At 42.2% G+C, this 26,393-nt stretch overlaps 1 protein-coding gene across 3 annotated transcripts; it reads left to right on the top strand.

Annotated features, from left to right (window-relative positions):
* The first annotated feature begins 1,054 nt into the window (after positions 1 to 1,054).
* Positions 1,055 to 25,409, top strand: rab11fip3 (RAB11 family interacting protein 3 (class II)). Of its 3 annotated transcripts, XM_058061827.1 has the most exons (15): positions 1,062 to 3,396; positions 8,570 to 8,663; positions 10,925 to 11,001; positions 14,391 to 14,563; positions 15,752 to 15,862; positions 17,669 to 17,860; positions 19,819 to 19,956; positions 20,709 to 20,744; positions 20,852 to 20,945; positions 21,024 to 21,268; positions 22,872 to 22,953; positions 23,042 to 23,179; positions 23,342 to 23,497; positions 23,576 to 23,716; positions 23,804 to 25,409. In XM_058061827.1, exons 1-15 carry the CDS (start codon positions 2,077 to 2,079, stop codon positions 23,915 to 23,917), a joined length of 3,111 nt encoding a protein of 1,036 aa, XP_057917810.1. In that variant the 5' UTR covers positions 1,062 to 2,076; the 3' UTR covers positions 23,918 to 25,409. The 3 variants fall into 3 exon arrangements, with proteins under 3 accessions (XP_057917812.1, XP_057917810.1, XP_057917811.1); XM_058061828.1 differs by lacking the exon at positions 15,752 to 15,862 and having other exon boundaries at positions 1,065 to 3,396; XM_058061829.1 differs by lacking the exons at positions 23,576 to 23,716; positions 23,804 to 25,409 and having other exon boundaries at positions 1,055 to 3,396; positions 23,042 to 23,206; positions 23,342 to 23,486.
* Positions 25,410 to 26,393: the final 984 nt, after the last annotated feature.

The raw sequence follows: 26,393 nt of genomic DNA on the forward strand, positions 1-26,393 counted from the left end.
AGAAAATCTGACCTTCCAAAATGGCTGCCACACCGACCAACGTATTTTTATGGAGAAGTACTGTAATGACATTACAATATACACAATGCTTATTGTTTTTTCCATGTCCAATGTTAATGTAAGTGTAAAAACATAGTTAAGTAGACCATAATGACTTGCTCAATAAATATTAAATATATGTAAATATGTAATAAGTAAATATGTAATATTAATTATATATTAACATCTCTGTGTGGCGTTTGCATGTTCACCCCGTGCATGCGTGGCTTTTCTCCGGGTACTCCGGTTTCCTCCCACATTCCAAAAACATGCTAGGTTGGTGGTGACTCCAAATTGTCCATAGGTATGAATCTGAGTGTGAATGGTTGTTTGTCTATATGTGCCCTGTGATTGGCTGGCGACCAGTCCAGGGTGTACCCCGCCTCTCGCCCGAAGACAGCTGGGATAGGCTCTAGCACCCCCCGCAACCCTCGTGAGGAAAAAGCGGTAGAAAATGAATGAATGAATTATATATGAATTAATTAATATTAATTATAATTATATTAATATATTAAATATGTAAATATTGCTAATAATGCTTATTCCCCCCCCACACACTGTTTTTCTATATCTCAAATACCCGCTGGAGTGCCTTCAAGTACCTCGATCTGCACTAGAAGAATTTCCTACATTTCTAATACGAATTCATGACAATCAGTACCGATGTACGCCGCATGAGGGCACTAAAACACTAGCATTTCCAATTGCACTATATACGGTGTATAGTGTTATAAATAGGTTTAAATGGATTGTACTTGCACTGTTACGAGTAACAGATTGCATAAATATAAATGGTTTACTTTGTATGTAATAACATTCAGCATTTAATGAATGTCATTGACCAGAAGCCCCTAATTCGTGTGCTTGTGGACGAGTCTTTGAAAAGACGGGGCGCCATATGTATATACCCAAATTCTACGTTATGTTTTGCTAATTTAGCATGTAGGTTAGCATTAGAAATCATAAAAAGCCTGTAACACTGCAGGGTATTTTGTACGCCTGCGTGAAACGTCATAGTATATGCTGCTGCAGAAGGAGGAGGGTGACGATGATGAGAAGTAGGAGGAGAGATGGGACGCGCCTGATGCTGATGCTGGTACGTGACAGTGGTCGACATCTGAAAACGTTGGAGCATCTCACCGCTGATTTAATTCGTTTTTTTGGCTATTTTGTAGACATGTTTTTCTGCTAGGTGGTTGTTGTTTTTTGGATGAGGGATGATCGTCTCGGTGTTCGGCTGGCCTTCTTGAGGGAAAGGGACACAGGTGGATTCTCGTTTGCCGCAAAACGCCAAATGTAGATATCACCTTGGGCTGGCAAATAAGTGACGACCTCCGCAGCTACATCGTATATCAAGCGACATCCACACCGACCTTTGGGCGACACCAACAAGGACTTAGAAGACGAGCGGACTGTTTGGCCTGTTAGCGAGCTAATAGGCTAATTTGGCTAGCTAGCTAGACGTTTAGCCAATGGACAGGGAGCTCGGGATGCTGGAAGGAGGAGTTTGAAGGCTAGTTGCGGGAATACGTTCTTTTGAGGAGAAGCGTTTGGCTTGCAAATAAACGCCGAAAGGAGAGGATTATAATTTTACATCGTCTTGTTGGATTCTTCTCCCGCGAACGGTTTCTTCTTATTGCTGTTTACTTGCATACTAATTAGCTCGGTAGGGATGAATCAGCTAAGTAGGCTAATGTTTACAAACAGTTGTGTCTTCATTTAACTCGCATTTATTTTGCCCTCTTTGCTAGCTTTCTGACTAGATATTAAAGTGTGTTTGGGTCGAATAAATATCGAACCACCAAGTGTTGACTGATATTTAAGTATGGTTTAAAATGGATTGGCTAATACGTTGGCAAACATTTAGGTTAAACGGGATTTACAGTCCGTGAAGTTTAGCCATTTTCTCCCATTGAGAAACAAGCTGGCATTTTCACCCATAATATACACGAATTTACACACGTTATTTAGAATATGGCAGTTAGGTTGCAAGACTGGATTTTGAAGAACCCGGTGAGATAAGGTAGCGAAACAGAAATGGAACCCACAGTAGTGTCTAGCCCTTTGGGGCATTCACAGCAAGCATTTCCTCTTGGATTTCTCACCTTGGATTCAGAGAATGGAGGTGTCCTTTGTCCAAACAATACTGATCAGACAGGTTTGCATTTTGGAGACCAGAACCTGACAGCCCAACCAAGCGACAAGCAGGACAAACCAGTCGAGTTAAATCAACTTTTATACATTTCTGATTATCCCTGTGGAGATTTGTTTTTTGACGGACGTCATTCACCTGATTTACAAGGAGAGACATTGCCTCACTCGGAAAGAAACAAGGAACCCGATGAAGCTAATGAATTCACACTCTCGTGGCTGTTTTCTCCCAACCTCACTGATGTGGTCGGGAAAAACTTTGCATTAGAGGAGGCCTCTCTCAGGGGCAGCGATCTCCTCGCTGAACAGACTGACAGTAGCGGTACCACAGTTTGTTCGCAATTAAATTGGAATTGTGATACAAACCCAGGAGAGTCACTTATTTCCCTAGATCTCCCACACAATCAGGCTCTTGCCACGTCAGAGTCTTCAGGTGTGTCACATGATGTCAATGAAGCACCGTCACAGAAGGAGGGCAGGGTGATTTTGTCATGTGAAACTGGAGACAAAGGTTCATTCCCAGATCAAGTGACATCTCTGTCGGTAAACAGTAGCTCAACGCTGCAAGAGCTACCCGACAGCAGCACGCCACGGACGTGTCTTCAAGGATCTGTGCCTTTGATGGATTTGGAGTATCCAGATCCTGACAGAGCGCTGACACTTCACTGTGCTGGTGAACAGTTGGATCTATCAGAGGATTCCCACGTGGAACATGCAGGTCAATTCAGGACTTTAGGGCAACGAAGCGAAGGTGACTCGTCTGTGATTTCGTCACCCGAGGATGCCTTCATCCACGCTGACCTCAGGAGCTTTTCTGTGGAGAGTACGGCAAAAGATTTGATGGAAAATGAAATAAAAAATGAAGCCAATGAGGCAATAGCATTGGATCTGTGCTTCAGTCCTGATGAGGGACTTTGGAACTCGGAACCAAAGGAGGGAGTTGACGATGACATCGCTCCCAATTTGGAAAACAGGGAAGAAACATCTACCGAGGAGACTAAATGGGCTAGTGAGCAAAGTGTGGACAAGGTTTCCCTCTCTAAAATGGTGGGAGATGACTCACTGCCGGTGGTTTCAGCTGCGAACACACAGGAGACGGAATCCTCGCCACTTAAAACTGTATTTGACGCTTTAGACCAGGATGGAGATGGCTTCGTTCGCATTGAGGAGTTTATGGAATTTGCTGCCGCCTACGGGGCTGATCAGGTGAGAGGTTGTCACTTGACTTTCTGGGTACTCCCACATTCCCAAAACATGCATGCTAGGTTAATTGGCGACTCCAAATTGTCCATAGGTATGAATGTGAGTGTGAATGGTTGTTTGTCTATATGTGCTCTGTGATTGGCTGGCGACCAGTCCAGGGTGTACCCTGCCTCTCGCCCGAAGACAGCTGGGATAGGCTCCAGCACCCCCCGCGACCCTCGTGAGGAAAAGCGGTAGAAAATGAATGAATGAATGAATAAATTCCACATATATGGTATTGTCCCATTAGGAGATAAGCTGTAATGAGTGAAATAGTGGCCCCCACGGTGGTCGAGTGGTTAGCCTGTTGGCCACACAGTCAGGGGATTGGGAAGACATGAGTTCGATTTGCCTGCATGGGTTCTTTTCTGGGTACTCCCACATTCCCAAAACATGCATGCTAGGTTAATTGGCGACTCCAAATTGTCCATAGGTATGAATGTGAGTGTGAATGGTTGTTTGTCTATATGTGCTCTGTGATTGGCTGGTGACCACTCCAGGGTGGTACCTCGCCTCTCACTCAAAGGCAGCTCGGCGACCACGGTGCTGTCACTCTCATTTGTTAAATAGGCGTGAGCAAGCCGGGACCTGTTTATTTTATGTACGTGTCAGTTCTGTGTATTTACTGCCATCCGTTCCCAGTTTCCTGTGGTAAAAAAATAAAAATAAAAAAACGGCTCAATGTCACGTGACGAAAAGCCCTTCATGGATTAGTTTGTCATGCATTCAGTTCCAGGGGATTTGGGTTATGATCAAAATGCATCTGTCAAGCATATTGGGTACATTGGCATTGCATTTCCTCCATATGTCAAATAGCAAAACGCTCATGTTCTCATTTGCATAGTATTTGCTTTAGTGATTACTGTATTTTCTGGACTATAAGTTGCTCCAGAGTATAAGTCGCACAAGGCCAAAAATGCATAATTAGGTAAAAAACATACATAAGTTGCACTGGAGTATAATTCGCATTTTTTGCAGGTAATTTATTTTACAAACGACGTGACCAAAACATTACGTCCTCTTGGAAGGCAAGTTTTAACAGTAAAAGAATAGAGAACTGGCTGAATAGGTGTAAGATATGCTAACACAATGGTTATTCAGCTACACAAAAAATAAACATGAACAGAAAAGGTGTCCAGTGTTTATGTAACATAAACGTGTTTTTCATTTATAAGTCGCTCTGGAGTATAAATCGCAGGAACAGCCAACCTATGAAAAAAAAAGTGCGACTTACAGTCCGGAAAATACGGTATCTCCATCCAGTTATTCCACACGCGACCCTCACCCATTTATCGCAATAACACCATTTGTGTTGTGAAAATAATTATTGAATAATGTTAAATTGCAGGTGTTTTGGCTGCACGGTGGAGAGTGGTTAGCGCGCAGGCCTCACAGCTAGATAAAATAAGATAAGATAAGATATGCCTTTATTCGTCCCTCAGTGGGGAAATTTGCATTGCACAGCAGCAAGAGAACAGAATCAGTTAAGCAGTACAAAATACACAATATAAAAAATAAGAAATATAAACAACACAAGAATTAACAATTTTACCCAGAGTTATATACAAATACAGTTTGCAAGATAATATGAAATATGAGATGAGATATATGACTAGTCTATACACTATGAGATCTTGCTAGTGAGTTAAATGTGTAAATGAGTTAGGAGATCCGAGTTCAATTCCACCCTCGGCCATCTGGGTGTGGAGTTTGCATGTTCTCCCCGTGCATGCGTGGGTTAACTCTGGTTTCCTCCCACATCCCAAAAACATGCTAGGTTAATTGGCGACTCCAAATTGTCCATAGGTATGAATGTGAGTATCTACAACAAAAAAATAAGATCCATTTTCAGATTGGCTATACCTGTCTGGCTTGTATTTACACTGCTTGCGAATAGTTACAGGCTGTCGCTGATGTAGCCTAACTGGTAACTGAAGTAAACAAAACACTGACCCGATTAGCATGTAACATGCTGCGTAATGTTAATGTAATGTTAGTAAACTTAGTGACTGTTTTCAATGTGCTTATTTGTGAGGTAGTTAATGCAAAAAGACAATGCAGACAACATTATGGGTTTAAGTTTTATCTAACAGCAACCCTGCAATGCCGAAAGTTTTCAAATTGTAATATTGGTGGCATAAAAGTGAATTTACAAGAATTTCCGGATAACCGTTTCTTTCTGTGTCCATTCAGCCTGGTCGCAGATCATGTCTCGCGCTGGGAATTGTGAAGGATTAAGGGTAAAATGTGTTTTCCTGAGTCAGACGTCCTTCGTGAAAGCCGGGCTATTGTCACGTTAGGCGACTGAATTTTAACTCCACCTGTTGTTGTGGGAGGGAGAACTCCCGCTATGTTTTAATTCATAGGTGTGCTTTGGCTTTTTTTGTTTATGAATTCTTCTTCTCATAGTCTCTAAGAGGTATGGAAACCCTCCATAGTGTGTTTCCTGATTGTTCATAAAAAGCTTTCATGAAATTGTCTTTGCGATGTTACATAACACATATTCCCTTTTTATGAGTCTGCATGGCATTTACTAGGGGAGCTCAAGAACTGGTGGGGGTTGCCTTATCTGGAGAAACACTTGAATGCTGCCCTCCTAATCACGTCTGATTAGGGAGATTTTGAAGTTGACCAGAGTAGGAACACCAGTTATTTTAGCAGCCATTTGAGTCATTGGATTGTTATATACTGTATCACTTAGATGCAAATGTATGAACAGTTTAGATCTGGCAGAGAATACCGTGAACAAAGATTCACATTTATGTAAAGACATAGACCGTCAGTCATTCAGACATAGGGCCAGATGTTTGCTTTGTTTCACCCTGTTCCACTGCAACTTTTGCGCTCCAGTTTTTGCATACATGTCCAGTTTTAGCATGCAAATCTTTTTTTTTTTCCTTTTGGAATTATTCCAGGATATGATAGCAGTCCTGGCTGCACGGCGGTCGAGTGGTTAGTGCGCAGGCCGAGTGGTTAGCACACAGACCTCACAGCTAGGAGACCAGGATTCAATTCCACCCTCGGCCATCTCTGTGTGGAGTTTGCATGTTCTCCCCGTGCATGCGTGGGTTTTCTCTGGGTACTCCTGTTTCCTCCCACATTCCAAAAACATGCTAGGTTAATTGGCCACTCCAAATTGTCCAATGTGAGTGTGAATGGTTGTTTGTCTATATGTGCCCTGTGATTGGCTGGCGACCAGTCTAGGGTGTCCCCTGACAGCTGGGATAGGCTCCAGCACCCCTGCGACCCAAGTTAGGATAAGCGGTAGAAAATGAATGAATTAATGAATAAGTAGATGGCTGCATGGTGGTCGTGTGGTTAGTCCGCAGGCCTCTCAGCATGGAGACCCGAGTTCTATTCCATCCTCGGCCATCTCTGTGTGGAGTTTGCATGTTCTCCCCGTGCATGCGTGGGTTTTCACCGGGTACTCCGGTTTTTAGGCTCCAACACCCCCCGCGACACTCGTGAGGATAAGTGGTAGAAAATGAACGAATGATAGCAGTCATGTTTGTCTGAAAGAGATATTGCCTGAAGGAGATTTTTATATGTCGTTGAGTCTTAATGTTCAAACATATTCCATGGGATACCACATTAAAACAGAACCTACTGCATTTTGTACTACTTGTGCGCAAACTTGGAGATTTCACTAACGGCAACGCTGACTGGTTTTGACCCCAATTGTGCGACGACAACCCTCAGCCCCCTTGATTGGGTCGGCAATGTCCATAGACACTACCCTCCCCACTTCAGCCAGCCCTCCTGCCTTTTATGCACTGCCCCTCTAATCCACATTGGAATGTTCATTGGCCTGAAATGTCCCCTTTTTAGGTCCCCTTGTGTCTACTGGATGTAAAGTAAATCTTCAGCTTTAAAACCACTCTTTCTCAGCAACGTATTATCATGTTATCAGTGTTTCAGATGAGAAGCATCGTAAAAAGCCCCTTAGGAAAACTCTTGCACTAAAAGCGTATTTTCCTCACAGGGGATAAGCACCACTGTGGTCTGTGTGGGGGTGCTCAGGCTTGCCCCCGTTACTGATTAGGCACAAATAGAGGAAAGTGGAAAAACCACAATGCCTTCAATGCTCGGCTAAGCAGAGCTTTTTGTTTTGTTTTGCCTACAGAAGTAATAACTGTTCAATGTTCATTCCTTAGTACAGTGTAGAAACCGCCATCAAGACTCTGCAGTCACACCTCCGCTTTCTCACCTCACCCCCCAGAGCCGTTTCTGCATATAGCTACACGGAACACATTGCTCCGCTGTGAAATGGAAAAGATTAGCCATATTAATTTTGTGACACCCGGAAGCATGTTTTTTTTCCCGGACCAGACTATGGAAAGTTCTTATCATGGCAACAGGAGTTTCATAAGCTTGCTTTATATATGAAGCACCATTCGTTGATTTCTCCATTGGCTTTAATTAACCAGGCTAACATCTGTCATAAGCCACAAAGGCCGCTGCCGTGTTCATTAGCCGTTCAAGCCTTCTTAATGCCCCTAGTCAGAGCTCAGCATTGCTGAGCAGATCAGCTTGTTTGTATGCGTAACTGATACAGAATTACCGAACAAGAGACTGTTCTAGAAGTCTAACCGCGTCTGAACCCACAGAAACCGCATGGACATGCTCTCAGTCTATTTTGTGTGTGTGATTGCACTGTAATAAAGGGTTTGTGTCATTTTTCTGTCCCGTGGCATGTGGTAGTGTGTTATTTTTGTGTTGATTTTGATTGTTCGCTGCAGCTGTCAGCCTCACAGATGGAATCCCCACGCTGTGTTAAACGTCTTTTTGAAGGCAGGGCACCACACATTTGGCATCCGTGATGGACCCAGGAGTTTCTTCACATTCTTTCCCAAGCACAGATTTTGTGTTATTTTTATTCTCCGAGGTGCTGCAGTGACGGAAGCATGCTCTTGTTGCTAGGTTACTGCCTCATGGAATATACAGTATGTAGGTGCCCTTATGTAACCCATATTACACTGGAGTGCAGAGATGCTGCAAAAAAAAGCTGCTTCACATTATTAGTGTCATTTCATTTTTTTTTCAGCATGTGAAAACAGTTGTACTTTGCACAGCCTTGTGAATTCTGAATTGTATCTATAAAATTAAACGTTAAACTTTCTCTGTTTCTGTACGTCAGGTAAAAGATCTGACAAAGTTTCTGGACCCCAGCGGCCTTGGAGTCATCAGCTTTGAAGACTTCCACAGAGGAATTTCAGCGATCAGCAATGGAGGCCAGTCAAACACATTTTATTTGAGTCTTTTGTTTCCTGTCATGCAAATGTACTGAAATCTGTTGTGACATAAACGCACCAAAACACTGCTTCACTCAATCCGCTCACCCACACTGATACTACTAGACCTCTTTTTCTAGAGCTTTTCTGGGTTGAATAGATCTAGTTACCCGTCCGACATTAATAACTCATGAACTTGAAAGCCTGAGCTGCACGAACATGCGAGCAGATTGGCGACATTTCAGAGCTCGACTGAGGGCAGAGAGTCCTGTTCACCTAAATAATTGAATGTTCCTCCTCTCCGTGGCCTGTCCAATGTTTCTTTATTGTTTCTGCGTTTTAGGCAGCGCTGTTGTAAATGTTACCAGCCCCATGATATGGTACCACAATAACAAAACACAAAACATAAAAATCTGAAAAAGAACAGATACAGGTGGACAACAGTAATGACATGGAGCAACTAGAAACTCAAAATGTATACATTTCAAGAATGACATTATTCGAGAATCAATGGTGACAGGTAAGTGCAAATAACATTTATCCACACAATATCTTCCGGTATAACACTAGCGACATGATCACATTAATATATAGTGATGTTTGCTAAATACATACAAGGATGAAGAGTCTTGAACCAGTCATGATGTGCTACACATATTACTATATTGACAGTTACTATGGTACCTATTATGTCATTGGATGGTCATATCACCTCGTACTTCGGTACTTGACAAAATTAAAATAAATAAAAAAATAAACATAAAAATAATTGTATGGTCATATCACCTTGTACTTCGGCATGTGCCAAAAAAAAAAAATACTATATTAGGAAAGCAGGAAGTGAACAAATGTAAGAGTTACTGATTGTAAAAGTACCAGATGGAGGGGTAGGATTTAATAAGCTTTGCTTCTTCCTACTCCTTTTGGACATGTGGAACTGTGAACTGATTATGTGATGCACTCAATTGTAATCTGATGCATGCTCAATTGAAATTCAACCATTATCATTACCATTACCATTGTATAGAATCCACCATAATGACTTAGGACACATAATAATAATAATAATACATATATATATATTTGCATGACATTTTGAGTGTATGACATCATTTTTTTTATGGTGTGTTGATAAATGTGAAACAAAAATCAGTCCAATGACTAAATAGTAACAATGATTTCCTGCCAAACAAATTAATCACACACCAAAATGTAAACCCCAACAAAGATGACCTTTGTAAGTGAGCTTGCCTGTGATACAAGGATGAGGGCCGTCAGGACTAAAAATTCCACTTGAATACTGCTTCTACCTAATAATATGTATTATTTTTTCACATTTTCACAGTATATATAGCAAACATTTTACACTTTAGTGCATTAAATCAAACCCCAAACTATATTTGCATGACTTTTTGACTGTATAACATCATTTTATATGGGGTGTTGATAAATGTGAAACAAGAATCAGTCCAATAACAATAATTTCCTGCCAATTTTTTGTAATTTGAAGTTATGAATCAGATTGCCGTCTCCCACAGGCACTCCATCACTCTCTCTCTTTCAGCTTTACTATGAATTGTTAATGTGCGTGTTTGGAAGTAAAACCTGCTTTACTTGCTGCCGGCCTGTGCTTGGACCTTTTGTTGCAGACAAGTCTTTGTTTTTGAGAAAAGACAAGGCTGCAGGTTATGGAAATTCCTCATCCCCTGTTGCAGCTGTGGCATGTCTGCAGTCTCATCTTGCTTATAAGGCCTGCAATGTGCACAAATGTGGAGTATTACATAAGACCACTGAGTCTACTTGTTGCTCTTTCACAGCTCTATTAGGCGGCTACTTGGGACTCCACCCATTCCTTCTCGGGTTACTTCCCTCTTGTCTTCAGGTGCCTTTTGGTCCCAATCAGATTCGTCTTGCCTTTTATTGTTGTTGTATTATGTCCGTGTCATCACATGACACCCTATAGCCTTTGAAATGTGAGTGTAAACGTTACCTAATTGTGCTTTGTGCATGAGTGCAAACTCTTCAAATGTGCTGTGTTCACTTGCCAAAGCACACGATGGATTTATCAGCTTTAGGACTCTGAAGTTGCGTTATCTTTCTAGTTTAACATGGTCTATTTCCCTTCTTTTTCCTTTTTCCTTTTGTTTGTATGCAGACGTCACCACTTGCCTGTGTTTGCAGAGCTTCCTTTACATAATGATGTAATGTTTACTCTGCACACATTAAACACGTCGTCCTCCTCCTCCTCCTCTATTTTGCAGGCCCAGAGCCACAGCTGTACAGTGCAAACTACAGTCCAGGGGACGGAGCCGTGGGATGTCCTGAAGAATATGATGAGGTGAGGCGCCGCACACAAAGGCTGCTACTTCCAGCTGGTGTGGAAGTTTGAGGGTGAACTCCGCTTGCACTCATACGCCAACCGCTGGAATTAAACGAGCGGCTCATATATCTATCATTACCACTCTGAGAATATTCTGAACAACCTGGTTCGGCTGACATTGACTAGCATCTGGCAGACGTAAGCGTCACAGGATTCTTTAACAAATATCGAATTCGGGGAGTTTTTACAGTACATGAATGCGGACTGTTTTTACAGTTGCGGTGAGCATATCTGACATTCCTGTCCCCCTTGTATATTTAACCATCATATTGTTTCTGGCTGCTGCAAAATGCAAATGTTTCTGCTGGTGTGTGCACTTTGAACAATAGGGAGTTATGATTCATGTTGCTTTAACCTTCGCTTGGCGACCCAGTGTCCTGCTTTCTTTCTTTTTACATATCTGATTCAGCTATGCAGTTGCCGACAAGCTCTGTTAAAGGACTGTGTCCATTTTCTATGCCGCTAATCCTCACCAGTGTTACGGGTGTATGCTGGAGCCTATTCCAGAGTACACCCTGGACTGGTCGCCAGCCAATCGCAGGGCAGATATAGACAATACTCGCATTCATACCTATGGACAATTTGGAGTCTCCAATCAACCTAACATGCATGTTTGTGGAATGTGGGAGGAAATCAGAGTACACGGAGAAAACCCACGCACTGACGTAGAGATGGACAGAGAGGCCCAAGACGAGATTTGAACCCTAGTACTTCCCAATCCTCTCACTGGTGTGGCCAACATGCTCACTTGGTGTGGAGCGGAATGTAGTCTTGTGTGGATGCATGACTCCGAGGGCGTACTCGCAGTCATTCAGTCATGATGTGCTGGGCTTGGGCGCAATCTCCCCCTCTCTTTCCTGACCCCTGCTGGCCTGTGCCGCCAATGCATTCGAAACACGGCCTGATCTGCTGTAGCAGAATAAAACTGATGGGACTGCAGTAATACATTACTGCAGTATCTCTGACTTAATGTAATATTTCCAGTCATATTTGGCGTCTTTCTGATTATTTCTTATTTGAGGCAAATTTTTGTCATAAACCAAGAACTACGACAACTGAGATTCCACTGTACTTGCAAAGCGGAATACTTTTGAGGTGCTATGGAGTGTAAAACCTAGGTTTAATATCAATATATATCCCAGCTATTGTGGCACACGTATGAACTGTATGTATTACGTCATGTTCTCCGATTGGTTTATTGCTGCCAATATTTTTACAGATTTTCGAACTCAGTGCATACAAAGTGCACCACCGATTTTTGAGGAAAGTTAAAGTTGCGGAAAATACGGTATATGCTTTTTTTAAGTAGCATAATATCGATGTATCGCCCCAGCCCTAGCTGTGAGGAATGTTTGTCTGCATCTTTTTTTGAAGTAGGTGCCCCCACTGTGTCCCTGGGCTTGTTTTTCTCACTCATGTTCCTGGCAGAAAAGGGTTCCTCCTCAATGGTCACACTGTTCTGTTACTGTTTGCTTTCAAAACAAGCTAGGTGACACTGTTCAACTGAGGTGCAAGCCCCACATCCACCCAGTTTTTCCTTCACTTTCATAGTTTAAAATCACACCTGTAAATTAAAAATAGCAGTTGGACTGGACCCAACTCACTTGAACTCCAGAACAGTGACATGTTGTTCAGGGGTACCAGAAGCACAGAGCGAGAACAGTTATGTAAAGCTTTAATTCATTGCGCACTTTCAGATATTGCTGATTTATACTGTAATAATGACTCTCATAGAGCTGATTAAGTTCTGTAGTTGTCATGGTGTTTTATCTCGCTGCCGCTCGAGGTGCGTTACAGCTCACTAACGCTACTCTTTGGACTTTGGTCTCCGCCCCCCCCCCCCCCCCCCATGACTACCCAGCGGAACTGAACGTGTTTACTGTAGTGTGAGCTCCGTGTGCTAAGGATGTGTTACTAATAGTGCTGATGAGGCTCTAAGGGAAGGCCAGCTTCCCTGTCACTGACTTCAGCCTTGGGAGAATGGTTCTGGACATGGTGGGTAGCTTCTCCTGATGTTTCATTTTGTCTTTGTGACTCACCTGTCTTGGATTCATTGTTGCTTTTGTAGCCATAGACACAAAGTTGTGTCCTCACATTTAAGATTCAGTTCCTTGCCTTTTCCATCCCATTTTGTTGAAGACTCGATTTGAATAGCAGGGGATTGCCTCTGAAGTCTGTTCGTGGTGTGTTAGTCCTTTGCTTTTTGTTTTTTGGCATCAGTACCACCAAGATTTATGAAAAACACCATCTGTGGATACATTTGTTCCCACAGTCTTGTTTTCTTTTCGCTTGCTGCTGAAATCCAGAATTGTCCTCACAAAATGTTACATAATGAAGTATTACATTGAATATACAGTGTATATTGTTTGTAAGTAATAATAAACGAGTGTTCTATATAAGTGTGAAATCGGGCTCCCTTAAGAGACTAGAGGCATTGTGTAGCACCTTGTGAAAAATAAAGAAAATATTTTTTTAACCTCCCGCAAAGTGCAACGCAAGGGCCATTTTTGGTACATGGCTTGTTTTTTTTATTGCCGCTCAGGATATTATTAAAACAAAACAGATTTTTATGAGGTGTATCACTAATTTGCTTTCTAAATAACTAACTCCAGCCCATTGCCCCGTTCAGAGGAATTACAGACATGCAAGAAGTTTGGGATGGCCTGAATGCTCGGTTTCGGAGGGCATTCTAACGCTGGCGGTTTGTGATGTCAAAGAGTGCCAGGCTTCCTTATGTGGACATGTTCTGTAGGCTGTAGGACATTCAAAAAAATACAAATTTCTGTTTATTATCAACTCTTATTCCGTCTATCATCTTCTATAAATATGGGTTCGACAGCTATCCAGAAGTTCTTGTGAGAACTTGGGAGTGTGACCACCCACAGCGGAGTGGGCGTGCCTGCAGGCGGGAATTAAAACAGTCTGTTTTCAGGAAGCACGAAATCCAAAGAAATACAACTGAATGAGGTGCAGATTCTGGAATATCTAGAAAGCGTTCTGTGCGGTTATTGTGTGTAGCTGCTCTATAGGAGCCCACAACTCAATACAAAGGGACGAAAGATGAGCATAGTAGGTCCCATTTTCAATTGTTGTGTGTGCAGTCTTCTCAACAAAACATTAAATCAACTTCAGTTATGTCAATGATAAAATGAATTTACTTTAATTTCCTATGGTGAGAGAGTCTGGGTTGAGCACAAAATGCCACAAAAATGCAGTTTGAAGGCAAATGGGGGCTCTCTGAGGGGATGCTCAATGCCCACTTTGAAAACCCGAGTACCAGTACTCCTATTATTACTATTACTACTAGCATATATATGAGTATCCTGTTCTTTGTTGTGTTGTTGCAGCAAAATGAGGTGACGGACAGTGCGTACCTCGGTTCAGAGAGTACCTACAGTGAATGTGAGACCTTCACAGATGAGGACACCGGTGCCCTTGTGCCCCCCGAGATGCACGAGGATGTGGACACGGACAGTGGTATCGAGGCGGCGCTTCACGACCCTGAAGACGCCATGAACAGGTTGGTAGTAGAAAGCAGTGCTTGGTAATTCATTTCTAGGTAAATAGCCGGCTAGCCTGGAGTTGACCCTTCTCAGTGATCATGTGATGTTCGTGCCAGCGCCATTCGCTCAGGTTCTATTTGAGTCAGCAGACGAGCAGATTAAACGGAAGGATAGCAATGAAGGATAATCGCCCATCTTACTATTCTTATGCATTTGGGTCCAGCTGTATTTTGCTTAATAGACAGCAAAATGAAATGTTTGTGCATTCAAACCCACATTGTCACAAACTGTTGCTGTTGGAAAGCTTTTTATCCAGATTACTTGAGCAGTCCTTGAAAACTGTGTTGCCTTCCCCTTTTCTTATCCAAATCAAGTATGACTACAGTGTGTTGTCGTTCTCCTCTGTTTGGTAGAGAGACACAGAGAGGAGCAAACCAAACACACATGAGAAGGTGAATTTATCAAGGCGGGCAAAATTATTGAGTTTGCTGTTATTTATTGTGCTACAAATTCTTGATTTTCATGACAGGCCTTTGTTATATATGGTGACTGATTGTTTTGGTCTTCCCATTCCAGCCTTGAATTCCAGGAAATGTTGAGTTCAGCTCTTTTGTTGTTTTCTCTTGGAATAAGCCGATTCCCTCCTTTGCCCATTGACACCAGTCTTGCTGACAGGAACGCCATTCCAGTGTGACGGTGTTGCAGAACGTGGAACCTCATCTGATCTTTGTTGATTGATTTCTGGAATTGTCCTCATCAGTTAAATTTGAAGCAATCACATTTGGAACCGATTCACGACGGTGGGACAATGTCATTAAGTTGATTGAGTTTTGGAGTCAAGCTAGAGCCTTCAACCAAAAAACATGCTATGCTACTATGCACTGGACGGGGGATTAAGACTGTAACTGGATTAGCCTCCACCCACCCCCACCTGTGTACCCACACACATTTGGCTCCTCAGACAGTCAGCAGGACTGTCTGATGGCTGTTGCTTAGCCTCAAATCTGATTAACCCTCTCGACCCTCTTTGATTCAGTCTGCTGGTATAGACCATGTGCCATCCGCCACGGGGCATTGTTGAGTGGTGGATCTCTGCAAAGTCTAGAACCTTGTTCTAGTCTTGCTTTTGTTTCCAGTTGGTTTAAATCGTAAAACTTCAGGATTCCACTCTGGTTGTCTGGGGTTTTAACTCCAGTTGCTCCTAGGCTTTCACGCCAGGGCAGTGGAGGGCGTTCTAAGATGCGTTCGCTTGCCTCACCGACCCTCTGTTTGAGGGACCTCAATATGTGGCCATGCGCGAAGAGTCTGGGAAAAGGGTAAGTGGCTTTAAAATTGGTAGTGTTACTTTTTAACCGGTTTTGCCTAATGTTTGCTCAGAGCACTGCTGCAGAGGCCCAGTCAAAAGCCTGACGTGTCCTTGAACTTTTAAAGTATTTTTTGCAACGCTTACCCCACTAACTGCGGTGCTTTCATCTGTGAATCAAATGGCAAAATACTCCCTGTATTGGGAACAAGCAAAAATGGGCCTTGTGTGCTGCGACAGCAGCTTGTTTTTGCTGATTTGGACATCCTCATCCTGAGTGTGCTGAGGTTCTCAACGTATCCTGTTTGAAAACAGGAAAGGCCAGCTTTTCAGCTTTCCTTTTTTAAATGAAGATCACAAAAATATTGTACTAGTATCAATGTCCAGATCTTCTCAATGGCTTTATGTTTGGTTTTGTAAAAACGACTCAATTAAGAGCCTTAACTATTTTGTCTCAACCCGTAACATCCCGCTATGATTCCTTCTACACATCTTGAAGGATCATGGTTTTCCACCATGGCACAAGGCATTTTGTTGCAGCCAAAGCAGCCTTTAGGATTAATGTGAATTAACAGATTACCCTCAAAGACTTACCCGGTTTGCTGCCATTCCTATGGCCAGATTGAATGCGTGTTAAAATGCGTTAAATGAATTTCCGCAATATTGGATTGTTGATAAATTGAATATTTTCATATTTAGAGAATAGAAAACCTGTTTGACTTTGTAAACAAAATTTTTAACAGTACCTGTAACCCTGTAGAAAATGAAATAACATGCCGATAGTCACTATTATTGTTTACACCACATTGCAACTCTGATATACTCGTTAACAAGTTAGTCTCCAATTTATTTCTTCTAAACTTAAGAAGCCAAAAACGTGCCACTTTCACACGGGTTTAGAGGAGAAATTGTGACATGCCAGTAATGTAATGTCGCAATGTTTTGAGAATTACCGTATTTTCTGGACTATAAGTCGCTCCGGAGTATAAGTCGCACAAGGCCAAAAATGCATAATTAGGTAGAAAAAAACATACATAAGTCGCTCTGGAGTAGAAGTCGTATTTTTTGTGGGTAAATTATTTTATGACCAAAATAGACATTACGTCCTCTTGGAAGGCAAATTTTAACAATAAAAGAATAGCGAACAGGCTGAACAGGTGTAAGATATGCTAACACAATGATTATTCAGCTACACAAAAAATAAACATGAACAGAAAAGGTGTCCAGTGTTTATGTAACATAACAGTTTTTTCATTTCTAAGTCGCTCTGGAGTATAAGTCACAAGAACAGCCAACTTATGAAAAAAAGTGCAACATATAGTCCGGAAAATACGGTAATTGATGATTAATCGATGATCCAATTAAATGACAACAAAAATGTAAGTATCCTCTGTTTTCAGCCTCTCCAATGTGACTCTTTCTTATTTCTTTAGTCATTTATTCAAGCAGAGATGGAATTGAATTGTGTTTCTCAGCACCCACATGGAGGGTTATTTAACAGTCGTACTCTGTAAAAAAATGCACAGACAGTTCGACAGCAATGCGTAGGGGGCTTTGTTTGCGGAACAATACACTACTAGGCAAAGGGAATATGAAAACCAACACTGAGTATGAACACCGAGGCAATATTTTGGCAAAAACTATATGATACATATGGGGCGTACAAAAACCAAGGTTTGACTGGACACCCTTGTCAAGAAACAACAACGTGCAAGTGAAACTGGAATATAACTAGTAGTTATGACTTTACCATCTGGAAACTAACAACTCTAAGACTCTACCCATATAGTTGAGGATGGTTCTATGCTTCCTCTCACAGTTTCTCCCTCAACTCTGAACTGCACAATCCCTCTGTGGTGACCGTCATCAGTGGCGAGGAGGAGCACTTTGAAGATTTCGGGGAGAGCAATACCTCAGAGCTGCTGGTGGAGCACAATGAGGAGGGCGTGGCCGACTCCCCACTGGTGCAGACACCTCAGCAGATCAATGTCTCCTCTCTGCTCTCTCCCAGGTACTATTTTCAATCAAAGACATTCTTTTGAAATGAGGGACACTGCAGTGGTATTTCACTGAAAAAGACTATAAGACTTGATTAGAGAGTTGTTTTTATTGGCACTGTTGTGGCCCGAATGCCACCTTTTGAAACACTTTGAGGTCAAAATTTGATAAGATATCTGCAGACGTCCTTTCCTGCACTGTCTGTCTCCTTCTGCGGTGAAGGTCGAGATAAGTGACTACATAGTTCATTATTCGTCTCACTGCGGTTTTCTGTAGCTTAGCTTTAGTTCCAAACATTCACACGACTGTGAGTTTCCTTTTCCAGACGTTCTAGTGACTATTATATGACTGTTATTAATAAAATCATGTCTTGAAAGCATTTACTGAAACCAACGCACTCCCTGCCTGATTTAGTATCAACTAGTTTGCAACTCATGGCTAATATTGCACAACTCCTCCATGCAACGTTATTCCGCTCAGTATGACACAGGGTTGGAAGCAGGAGCTGAGAACATTCCGAGAGAGTTTCTCCCATCCATCATGATACTTATAGTGGATCAAGGAAATGTAATCAAATGCCTAACTAGAATAAATCATTGCTTGGAATGTAGGAATTAGGGAAACTCGGATTAGGATTTTACGATCACATGGGACAACAATACATTTTTCAATGTAGTATTTATGATGAGTGCTTTTGTACTCAGTTTTCTGAGTATTAATGGGATTGTTGAATTTCAATCATTCATTTTCTACTGCTTATCCTCACAAGGGTAGCGGGGGTGCTGGAGCCTATCCCAGCTGTCTTCAGGCGAGAGGCGGGCTACACCTTGGACTGGTCGCCAGCCAATCACAGGGCACATATAGACAAACAACCATTCACACTCACATTCATACCTATGGACAGCAATGGCCGAGGTGGAATTGAACTCGGGTCTCCTAGCTGTGAGGCCTGTGTGCTAACCACTAGTCCGCCATGCATCCCTAAAATGTAATATTCATTCATTCATTTTCTACCACTTATCCTCACAAGGGTCGCGGGGGATGCTGGAGCCTATCCCAGCTGTCTTTGGGTGAGAGGCGGGGTACACCCTGGACTGGTGGCCAGCCAATCACAGGGCACATATAGACAAACAACCATTCACACTCACATTCATACCTATGGACAATTTGGAGTCGCCAATTAACCTAGCATGTTTTTGGAATGTGGGAGGAAACCGGAGTACCCGGGGAAAAGCCACGCATGCACGGGGAGAACATGCAAACTCCACACAGAGATGGCCGAGGGTGGGATTGAACTCGGGTCTCCTCGCTGTGAGGTCTTCGCGCTAACCACTCAACCGCCATGCAGCCCGGATTGTTGAATTTGTTTCAGAAAATAATACTGCATCCCTCAAACTTCACCCACTTGCTGTGAGTGTGTCAGTTTGCTCTGCAGCGCCACCTACATATACACACCCCATTATTTATCGACATGTGTCATAAGCCTGTTTGATGACCTGTGACCTGACTTGTGAAAATGCACGGGCATCCACTTGTAAGGTAGAAATAAATGGCTCATGATATCAGTGCATATGACACTTGGACAAGCCCTTAGCAAACAGAAACCTGCGCCAGATAGTTGCATAATGGAAGGGATGACTCACTCCTTGAATGAACAATCAGCATCATTGCCATGCGTACAGCACACAGGCTTCTCCATTGCTTTACTCCATTGTGTATTTAATGTGTTTTCGATGAGGGAGTAGATTTTTGGGGGTTTATCTTGCAAGAATAGGAAATGTTATTACAGCGTCTTTACACCCCCCCCCCCCCCCCCCCCCCCCGTCACCCTCCACAGTCCTCCTCATGGAGCCCTCACACTTTACCCCAACATACCTGAGGGATCTTCTTCTCACCTTGATGCATCCCTTGCTTGTCTGTCACTCACCACTTCCTTCTCCTCCTCTCCTTCTTTTCCCCTCCTTCTTCCAGCGCACCTGCTCCTTTCCCTGACTGCTTTCAGAGCTTCCTTAGAGAGGAGGCGCTGGACTTTTTCTGTAGCCAGTGTCACAAACAAATAAGTCGCCTCGAGGACCTCTCCACTCGCCTCAATTTCCTAGAGATGACTAGGTAACACAACTCTGCCCCTTGGCCATGTGTGCAGTGTTGATTAGATTAATGCACATACCCGTTGTCTGTGTGTGTGTGTGTGTGTGTGTGTGTGTGTGTGTGTGTGTGTGTGTGTGTGTGTGTGTGTGCATATTGTGTTACATTTGCGTACAACACACACCACATAATTTCAAAGATTGTGTGGTCACTTTAAAAACGTCCTCATCCTGAGTGTTCGATTGTATTGGGGAAAATAGTTTGCTTTTACGTTACCATGACTCTTACCAGACAATACAGGTAAATCTATTTCAATGTTTTCATCAATTTTTAATCCTCTTCACACTTTTTCCAAATAGCCGTTGACGGAAAAGACTTGCTGATCCAGGATTACTGGCCAGTAGCAGTAGAGTTACTGGAACCCAGAAGTAGCCCAGGAATCCTATTTGCTCTGCTTTCAGTTGTAAAAATGGTGAAAGGACCATATTATACATGAAAATCTTCATAAATAGTAGCTTTCTTTTTATACTCATGTCCCATGATTTGGCTGGGAAAACTGAGCCTTGATCAGCACTTTCTAGATTTGCTTTAAAAGTCATAGTTTGCTGTGTTACTGTGTATGATTTTCACTCTAATAGAGTTAGAATGTGTCAAGCCCCTTTTGCTCTATTAGCAGAAAGGGAAGGAGCAGATAAGCGGACTATCAAAAGATAGTGTCTCCTTTCTCTCACTCTTTGCTTCCTGACCGCATTCCTGTTGTTCTTCTTCCCATCCAGTGCTGGCAAGAGACTGTCCAGCAAGAAGGTGGCAAGGTAAGCAAAGTCTGTAAGGTTAATTTTGTTTTAGATGGCTAAGGAAACAAATATTTAATAAGCTTACAAAGTTTGTCAGATGTTGAGCTCCACTTTGCTCCTTATAGACATCTTCTGCAGAACAGCTCAATGACACTGGACACAGTGAGCGACTTGACACGTGACATCCTGGAGCTGGCCGATAATGACATCACAGATAAGGTGGGAGGTCATTTGTTGTCGAAAAAGGTGTTTCGGATGAGATGGCGTTCCTCTAACTGTTGACTAAACACTTTGCAGATGCTGCTGCTCGAGAGGCGTGTGGCCGAGCTGGAGAAGGAGTCCGAAGCTTCGGGGGAGCAGCACGCTCGCCTGCGGCAGGAGAATCTTCATCTGGTGCACCGCGCCAACGCCTTGGAGGAGCAGTTGAAGGAGCAGGAGCTTCTCGCGGATGAGCAGCTGCAGCACGAGACACGGCGTCACAAGGAGGCACTGAGCAAGATGGAGAGAGAGAGGGGGATGGAGGTGGAGAACTTGCAGACCAGGTACATTCCTGATCATTCAAAAACCTACTGGCAATTCCCTTACACGTTATATCACGAAAATGGCAATGGTAATGGTTTAATTTCATTTGAATGTGCATCAGATTACAATTGAATGCATCACATAATCAGTTCATAGTTCCACATGTCCAAAAGGAGTAGGAAGAAGCAAAGCTTATTAAATCCTACCCCTCCATCTGGTACTTTTACAATCAGTAACTGTTACATTTGTTCACTTCCTGCTTTCCTAATATAGTTTTTTTTTTAATGTAATTGACTTTTTTCATTTATTTTTATTTTTTATTTTTTATTTTTTTTTTTTTGTCACGTACCGAGTGACAGTGAGAGGTGATATGACCATCCAATGACATAATGGGTACCATAGTAAGTGTCAATATAGTGATATATATATATATAGCACATCATGACAGGTTCAAGACTTTTCATCCTTGTACAGTAAACCTCAGCTATATCGGATTCAATTGTTCCCACTGGTTTTGTCTGATATAAGCGAAATCCGTTATATGCGTATAGCGGAAAATGTCCGTTTTACGCATATATCGGATTTATATCCGGTATATGCGTAAATCGGATTTTATCCGTTATAAAAAGGCACTTCCGTGACTATGTTTCCAATGTACCTGGACGCGCAGGCAACGCTGCAAACGCTGCAAATGACGTCGTATAGCGGCCTGTCACGATTCGGCGAATCGGAGCGCCACGATGCAGCCATCCGATATATGCGAGGGAAATTTAATGGAAATGCATTGGAACGGGACTGGAGATTTTGTCCGAAATAGGCGAAATCCGTTATAAAAAATCTGATATATGCAATGAATTTTTATTGGAAATGCATTACAGAAAAATCGGTTATTTTTTATCTGTCCGTTGTGAGCGAATTTCCGATATATCCGAGTCCGATATATCCGAGGTTTACTGTATTTAGCAAACATCAACTGCTTGTATTGTTTCTTGAATTGGCTCATCGTTGCGCATTGTTTGAGGGTCTTCCTCAATCCATTCCATAGTTTGATTCCACATACTGAAATGCTATGGCTTTTTAACGTAGCCCTAGCATATAAGTGTTTCAAATGTAGTTCTTCCCTGAGATCATATTTCTCCTCTCTTGTAGAGAAGTATTGGATGACATTTTTAGGTAATTGGTTATTTTTAGCCTTACGCATTATTTTAGCTGTTTGAAGATTAACTATATCAGCAAGTGTAAGTATTCGTGATTTTAGAAATAAGGAGTTAGTATGTTCTCTGTAGGTGGCATTATGAATTATCCTTACTACCCTTTTTTGCAGTACATTTAGCGAGTGAAGATTGCTTTTATAGTTATTACCCCGTATTTCCAGCTCTGCCGCTGGAGTGTTGTATTCGAGTAGACCCCGCCTAAATATATACGGCTTTACAGTCTCCACACTAGTACATCCAAGTTTCATGTATGTCTTATTGTACTGAAGCTGTTTCTTGGTATGGTAACGGCTCTATGCTGCCACCGTGTGGCAGTGAGCTGCAGCATGCGTGTAGTTGCTGATATGTGAGGGAACTTTATGCATTTTTATAGCGTGTATATAAATATAAATATTTGCTTACTCTCCAGAATGCAGCAACTGGATGAAGAGAACAGCGAGCTGAGGTCATGTGTTCCTTGTTTACGAGCCAACATTGAGAGATTAGAGGAAGTGAGTGTCATGGCTGTCTTCCATCCCCTTTGCCCCAATCAAACCTGGATGTCTTCCCTCAACCGATATATCTTGTTTTTTTTTCTAGGAGAAACAGAGGCTTGAAGATGAAACAGACGTGATGACCGACAGGTGGAAGGAGGAGATGGAGTCCCGCCAGAAGATGGCTGACAAACTGAGCTATGAGCGTCATCAGAACCAGAAAGAGAAGGAGAGCACACAGGAGGTGGGCTATTAGCAACTCCAGACTTTGGTGAGCTTGTAATTTGCATGCATGTAGGTAAGACGTTTCCTGTATGCACACTCTATAATGCTACACGGACAACCGCTTACTTACACAAAATAAACACAGTGATACATTATTCAAATATCTTGTCATCTATTGCAGCTGATTGAGGACCTGCGCAAACAGCTTGAGCACTTGCAGTTATACAAGCTGGAGGCCGAAGCAAAAAGGGGACGCACACCCGGTGCTGGACTGCAGGAGTACCAGACCCGCACCCGTGAAGCAGAACTGGAGCAAGAGATCAAACGACTCAAACAGGTGAACTATTCCGTCTTTTCAGTGCTCTCCTGTGCTGTTGTCATGTTTCATAGTAGATGTACCAATGTTCTTCTCTAGGACAACCGCAGCCTAAAGGAGCAGAATGACGAGCTGAACGGCCAGATCATCAACCTGAGCATCCAGGGAGCAAAGAACCTCATGTCGGCCTCATTTTCAGACTCTCTGGCAGCTGAAATTAACTCTGTGTCCCGCTCTGAGGTAATCTACAGTGCAGTGGGTCTTTTTATTTTCATCACCATTCCAACTCATTTATCTCCACTAACCTTATTTTTTTCCATGTCCCAGTTAATGGAGGCCATCCACAAACAGGAGGAGATCAACTACAGGCTCCAGGACTACATTGATAAAATAATAGTGGCCATTATGGAGTCCAACCCTTCTATTCTTGAAGTCAAATAGGCACCACAGTGACATTTTTATGATAGAAAACAACAATAACCCCTCTGAGAAATACAATTTGTGTGTGTGTGTGTGTGTAATGCGCAATGCACCTCAGGTTCTGGTGACTTCCATGTTATTGGCCAGAGGAACCCGAGGAACCCCTGCACTTCTCGATGAATGTTTGAAATTTAACCACCCCCTTTCCCAGCCCTTAAGGTGTCACTCAAAGTGAAGGATTAGGCAATTGTATACCTTGAAGGCCTTAAAAATCAGAGGTGATCACATGTGTCCTGCATATAATAATACCGCACTTGCCTCACTTGCAACTGGAATTGTCAGGCAGGATGCTGACTCGTGTTGAAGAAGCTGTATGAAGCACTGGTCAGTTTATTTCTAGTCAACCCAATTGAGGGACATTTCTTGGAGTGGAGGAGGAAAAATGCCCTGAGGGTTTTGTTTTTGTGTTTGATGTGACCTCTTTTTTTGCCCTAAACGGTGGAATTGTGTGGTCTATAACTTGGATCATCTCATTATTATTATTTTACAATGAAACAGAGTCCTGGAGCTCAGGTGGGCTACAGCCTGACTCCAATCTTCTCTTGCTGAGTGAAAGATAGTGTTTTTTTCTGCACAAGTGAAACTGTTAAGACTGAAAATATGTTTAACTGGTTATATGTGAATAATATTATAGTTGCACTATTTTTTTTCTTAAAGGGATTCAATTGTAAATGAAGATGAATATACGTTGTGGGATTTAACACACACTCAGGTGTGGGCTCATACGACGACCAACCTATGAGGCAATCATACATGTGGAAATAACACTTTTGCACGTCGTGCGATAGCCATGTAATCATCGACTTGCATGGAACTTTATTTCTTCGAGCATCTTCTGCCCCCCCCCCCCCAACGTGTCGCACAATACTGCACCGATGCTCCACTCTTCAAGAACAAACGGACCATGTACCTTAAGAAATGGACACTCATGGTGTAAGAGTCCAGCTTTGCTTTCTGCACAAAACATTTCTTCACCTGCCACTCCATGAAATATGGCCTTGGATGTAAATGACTTGTAAAGTTTTTTCTACACTCATTCTAGATTCTAGGTATTTTTTTAGTCTTGAGGGGAACAACAACAAACATTTTCTCATCTTGAGGTGAGAGAAATGACAAGGCTGCCTATATTCTCTAGCATGTAGCGTGTACAGCACCATCATTTTCATAACACATATTTATTCAGCGTCCGATACAAAGATAACACTTTGTTTTGAAGCGGTTATTTAAGTAACAAATGTGTTTGGGGGGGGGGGGTGTTCATATCATTTCAAAGGCTCAATAGCAGTTTGTAAGTGAAGGTCTCTGCATTCTTCTGTGTATCGCTGTGACCACTCGAGGGTGTTTATTATAGAGCTTCTAGAGTCGTCTTCCTGTTTGGAGTCAGGTACTGCATGGAAACACTGATTTTCATTGTACAGTTCAGTCTACTGAGTGATTATACCCTCTTACAACATTTTTATTGTTTGAAGCTTTTTCCCCCACTTACAGAATCATTCAAGCTTTACAAATCTAACAATTCATACTCTTTCTCATCTATTTGCATGACAATTAGAACACTAATAGGATGGATGGTCCAAATGACAACATTCCCTTCTGGCAGAGCTTATTGCACTTTAACAGATTCCTGTAAAATCCTGGTTTCACAATGACCAAAGATGTGTTAATTTTTCCCTGTTATTCATCACACTGACCTTGAAGGAAGTCAAACAAATAGTCTGAAACACTGCCTGCGCTCTAGAAAAAAAAGACCAACTCACAGCCACCTTTTTGTTTAAATGATCAATAATGAAATTGTAAATATTCATCTTTTTTCCCTCCCCTTCTTCTACATATCACTTCCAGTGTCCAAAGAAAGGTTCCAGGCAACACCGTCACTACATGTGTAGTGCATGACTTGCCATTCATTGTGTGACATGGGAAGATAAAATATAGAAAGATTTAAGTATTCATATTTTCAAAAATAAATGTATAAATTATATAACCGTATGGGTTAAAGCTGTATATTATTTTTTGGGAATATTCTCGAGTTATCAGGAAGTGGGAATACCATTTCAGCCACTGTAAAAAGAGAAATTCTAAAAGTAAGCAGTGAGTGTATGAGTAGGAAAATAAAAGGAATAAAATGACTGACTTGTGTTTGCCTCGTATTTTGAATTGTGCATAATTTGGGTGTACAGTTCCACTTCAGTTTTTCTGTTTATTGAAGATTTTTTTTCAATAAATGGAAAAGGTTTTCTCCTGGTTCTTCGATTTCCTCCCACATATAAATTGATAAATTTATACAAATTCTAAATAAATATAAATTAATAGATACATTGTCCATAGGTATGAATGTGAGTGTGAATAGTTGTTGTCTATATGTGCCCTGTGATTGGCTGGCCACCAGTCCAGGGTGTACCCCGCCTCTCGCCCGAAGACAACTGGGGTAGGCTCCAGC

Source organism: Doryrhamphus excisus, chromosome 22 (genome assembly GCF_030265055.1).
Source record: "Doryrhamphus excisus isolate RoL2022-K1 chromosome 22, RoL_Dexc_1.0, whole genome shotgun sequence".
Taxonomy (NCBI): Eukaryota; Metazoa; Chordata; class Actinopteri; order Syngnathiformes; family Syngnathidae; genus Doryrhamphus; species Doryrhamphus excisus.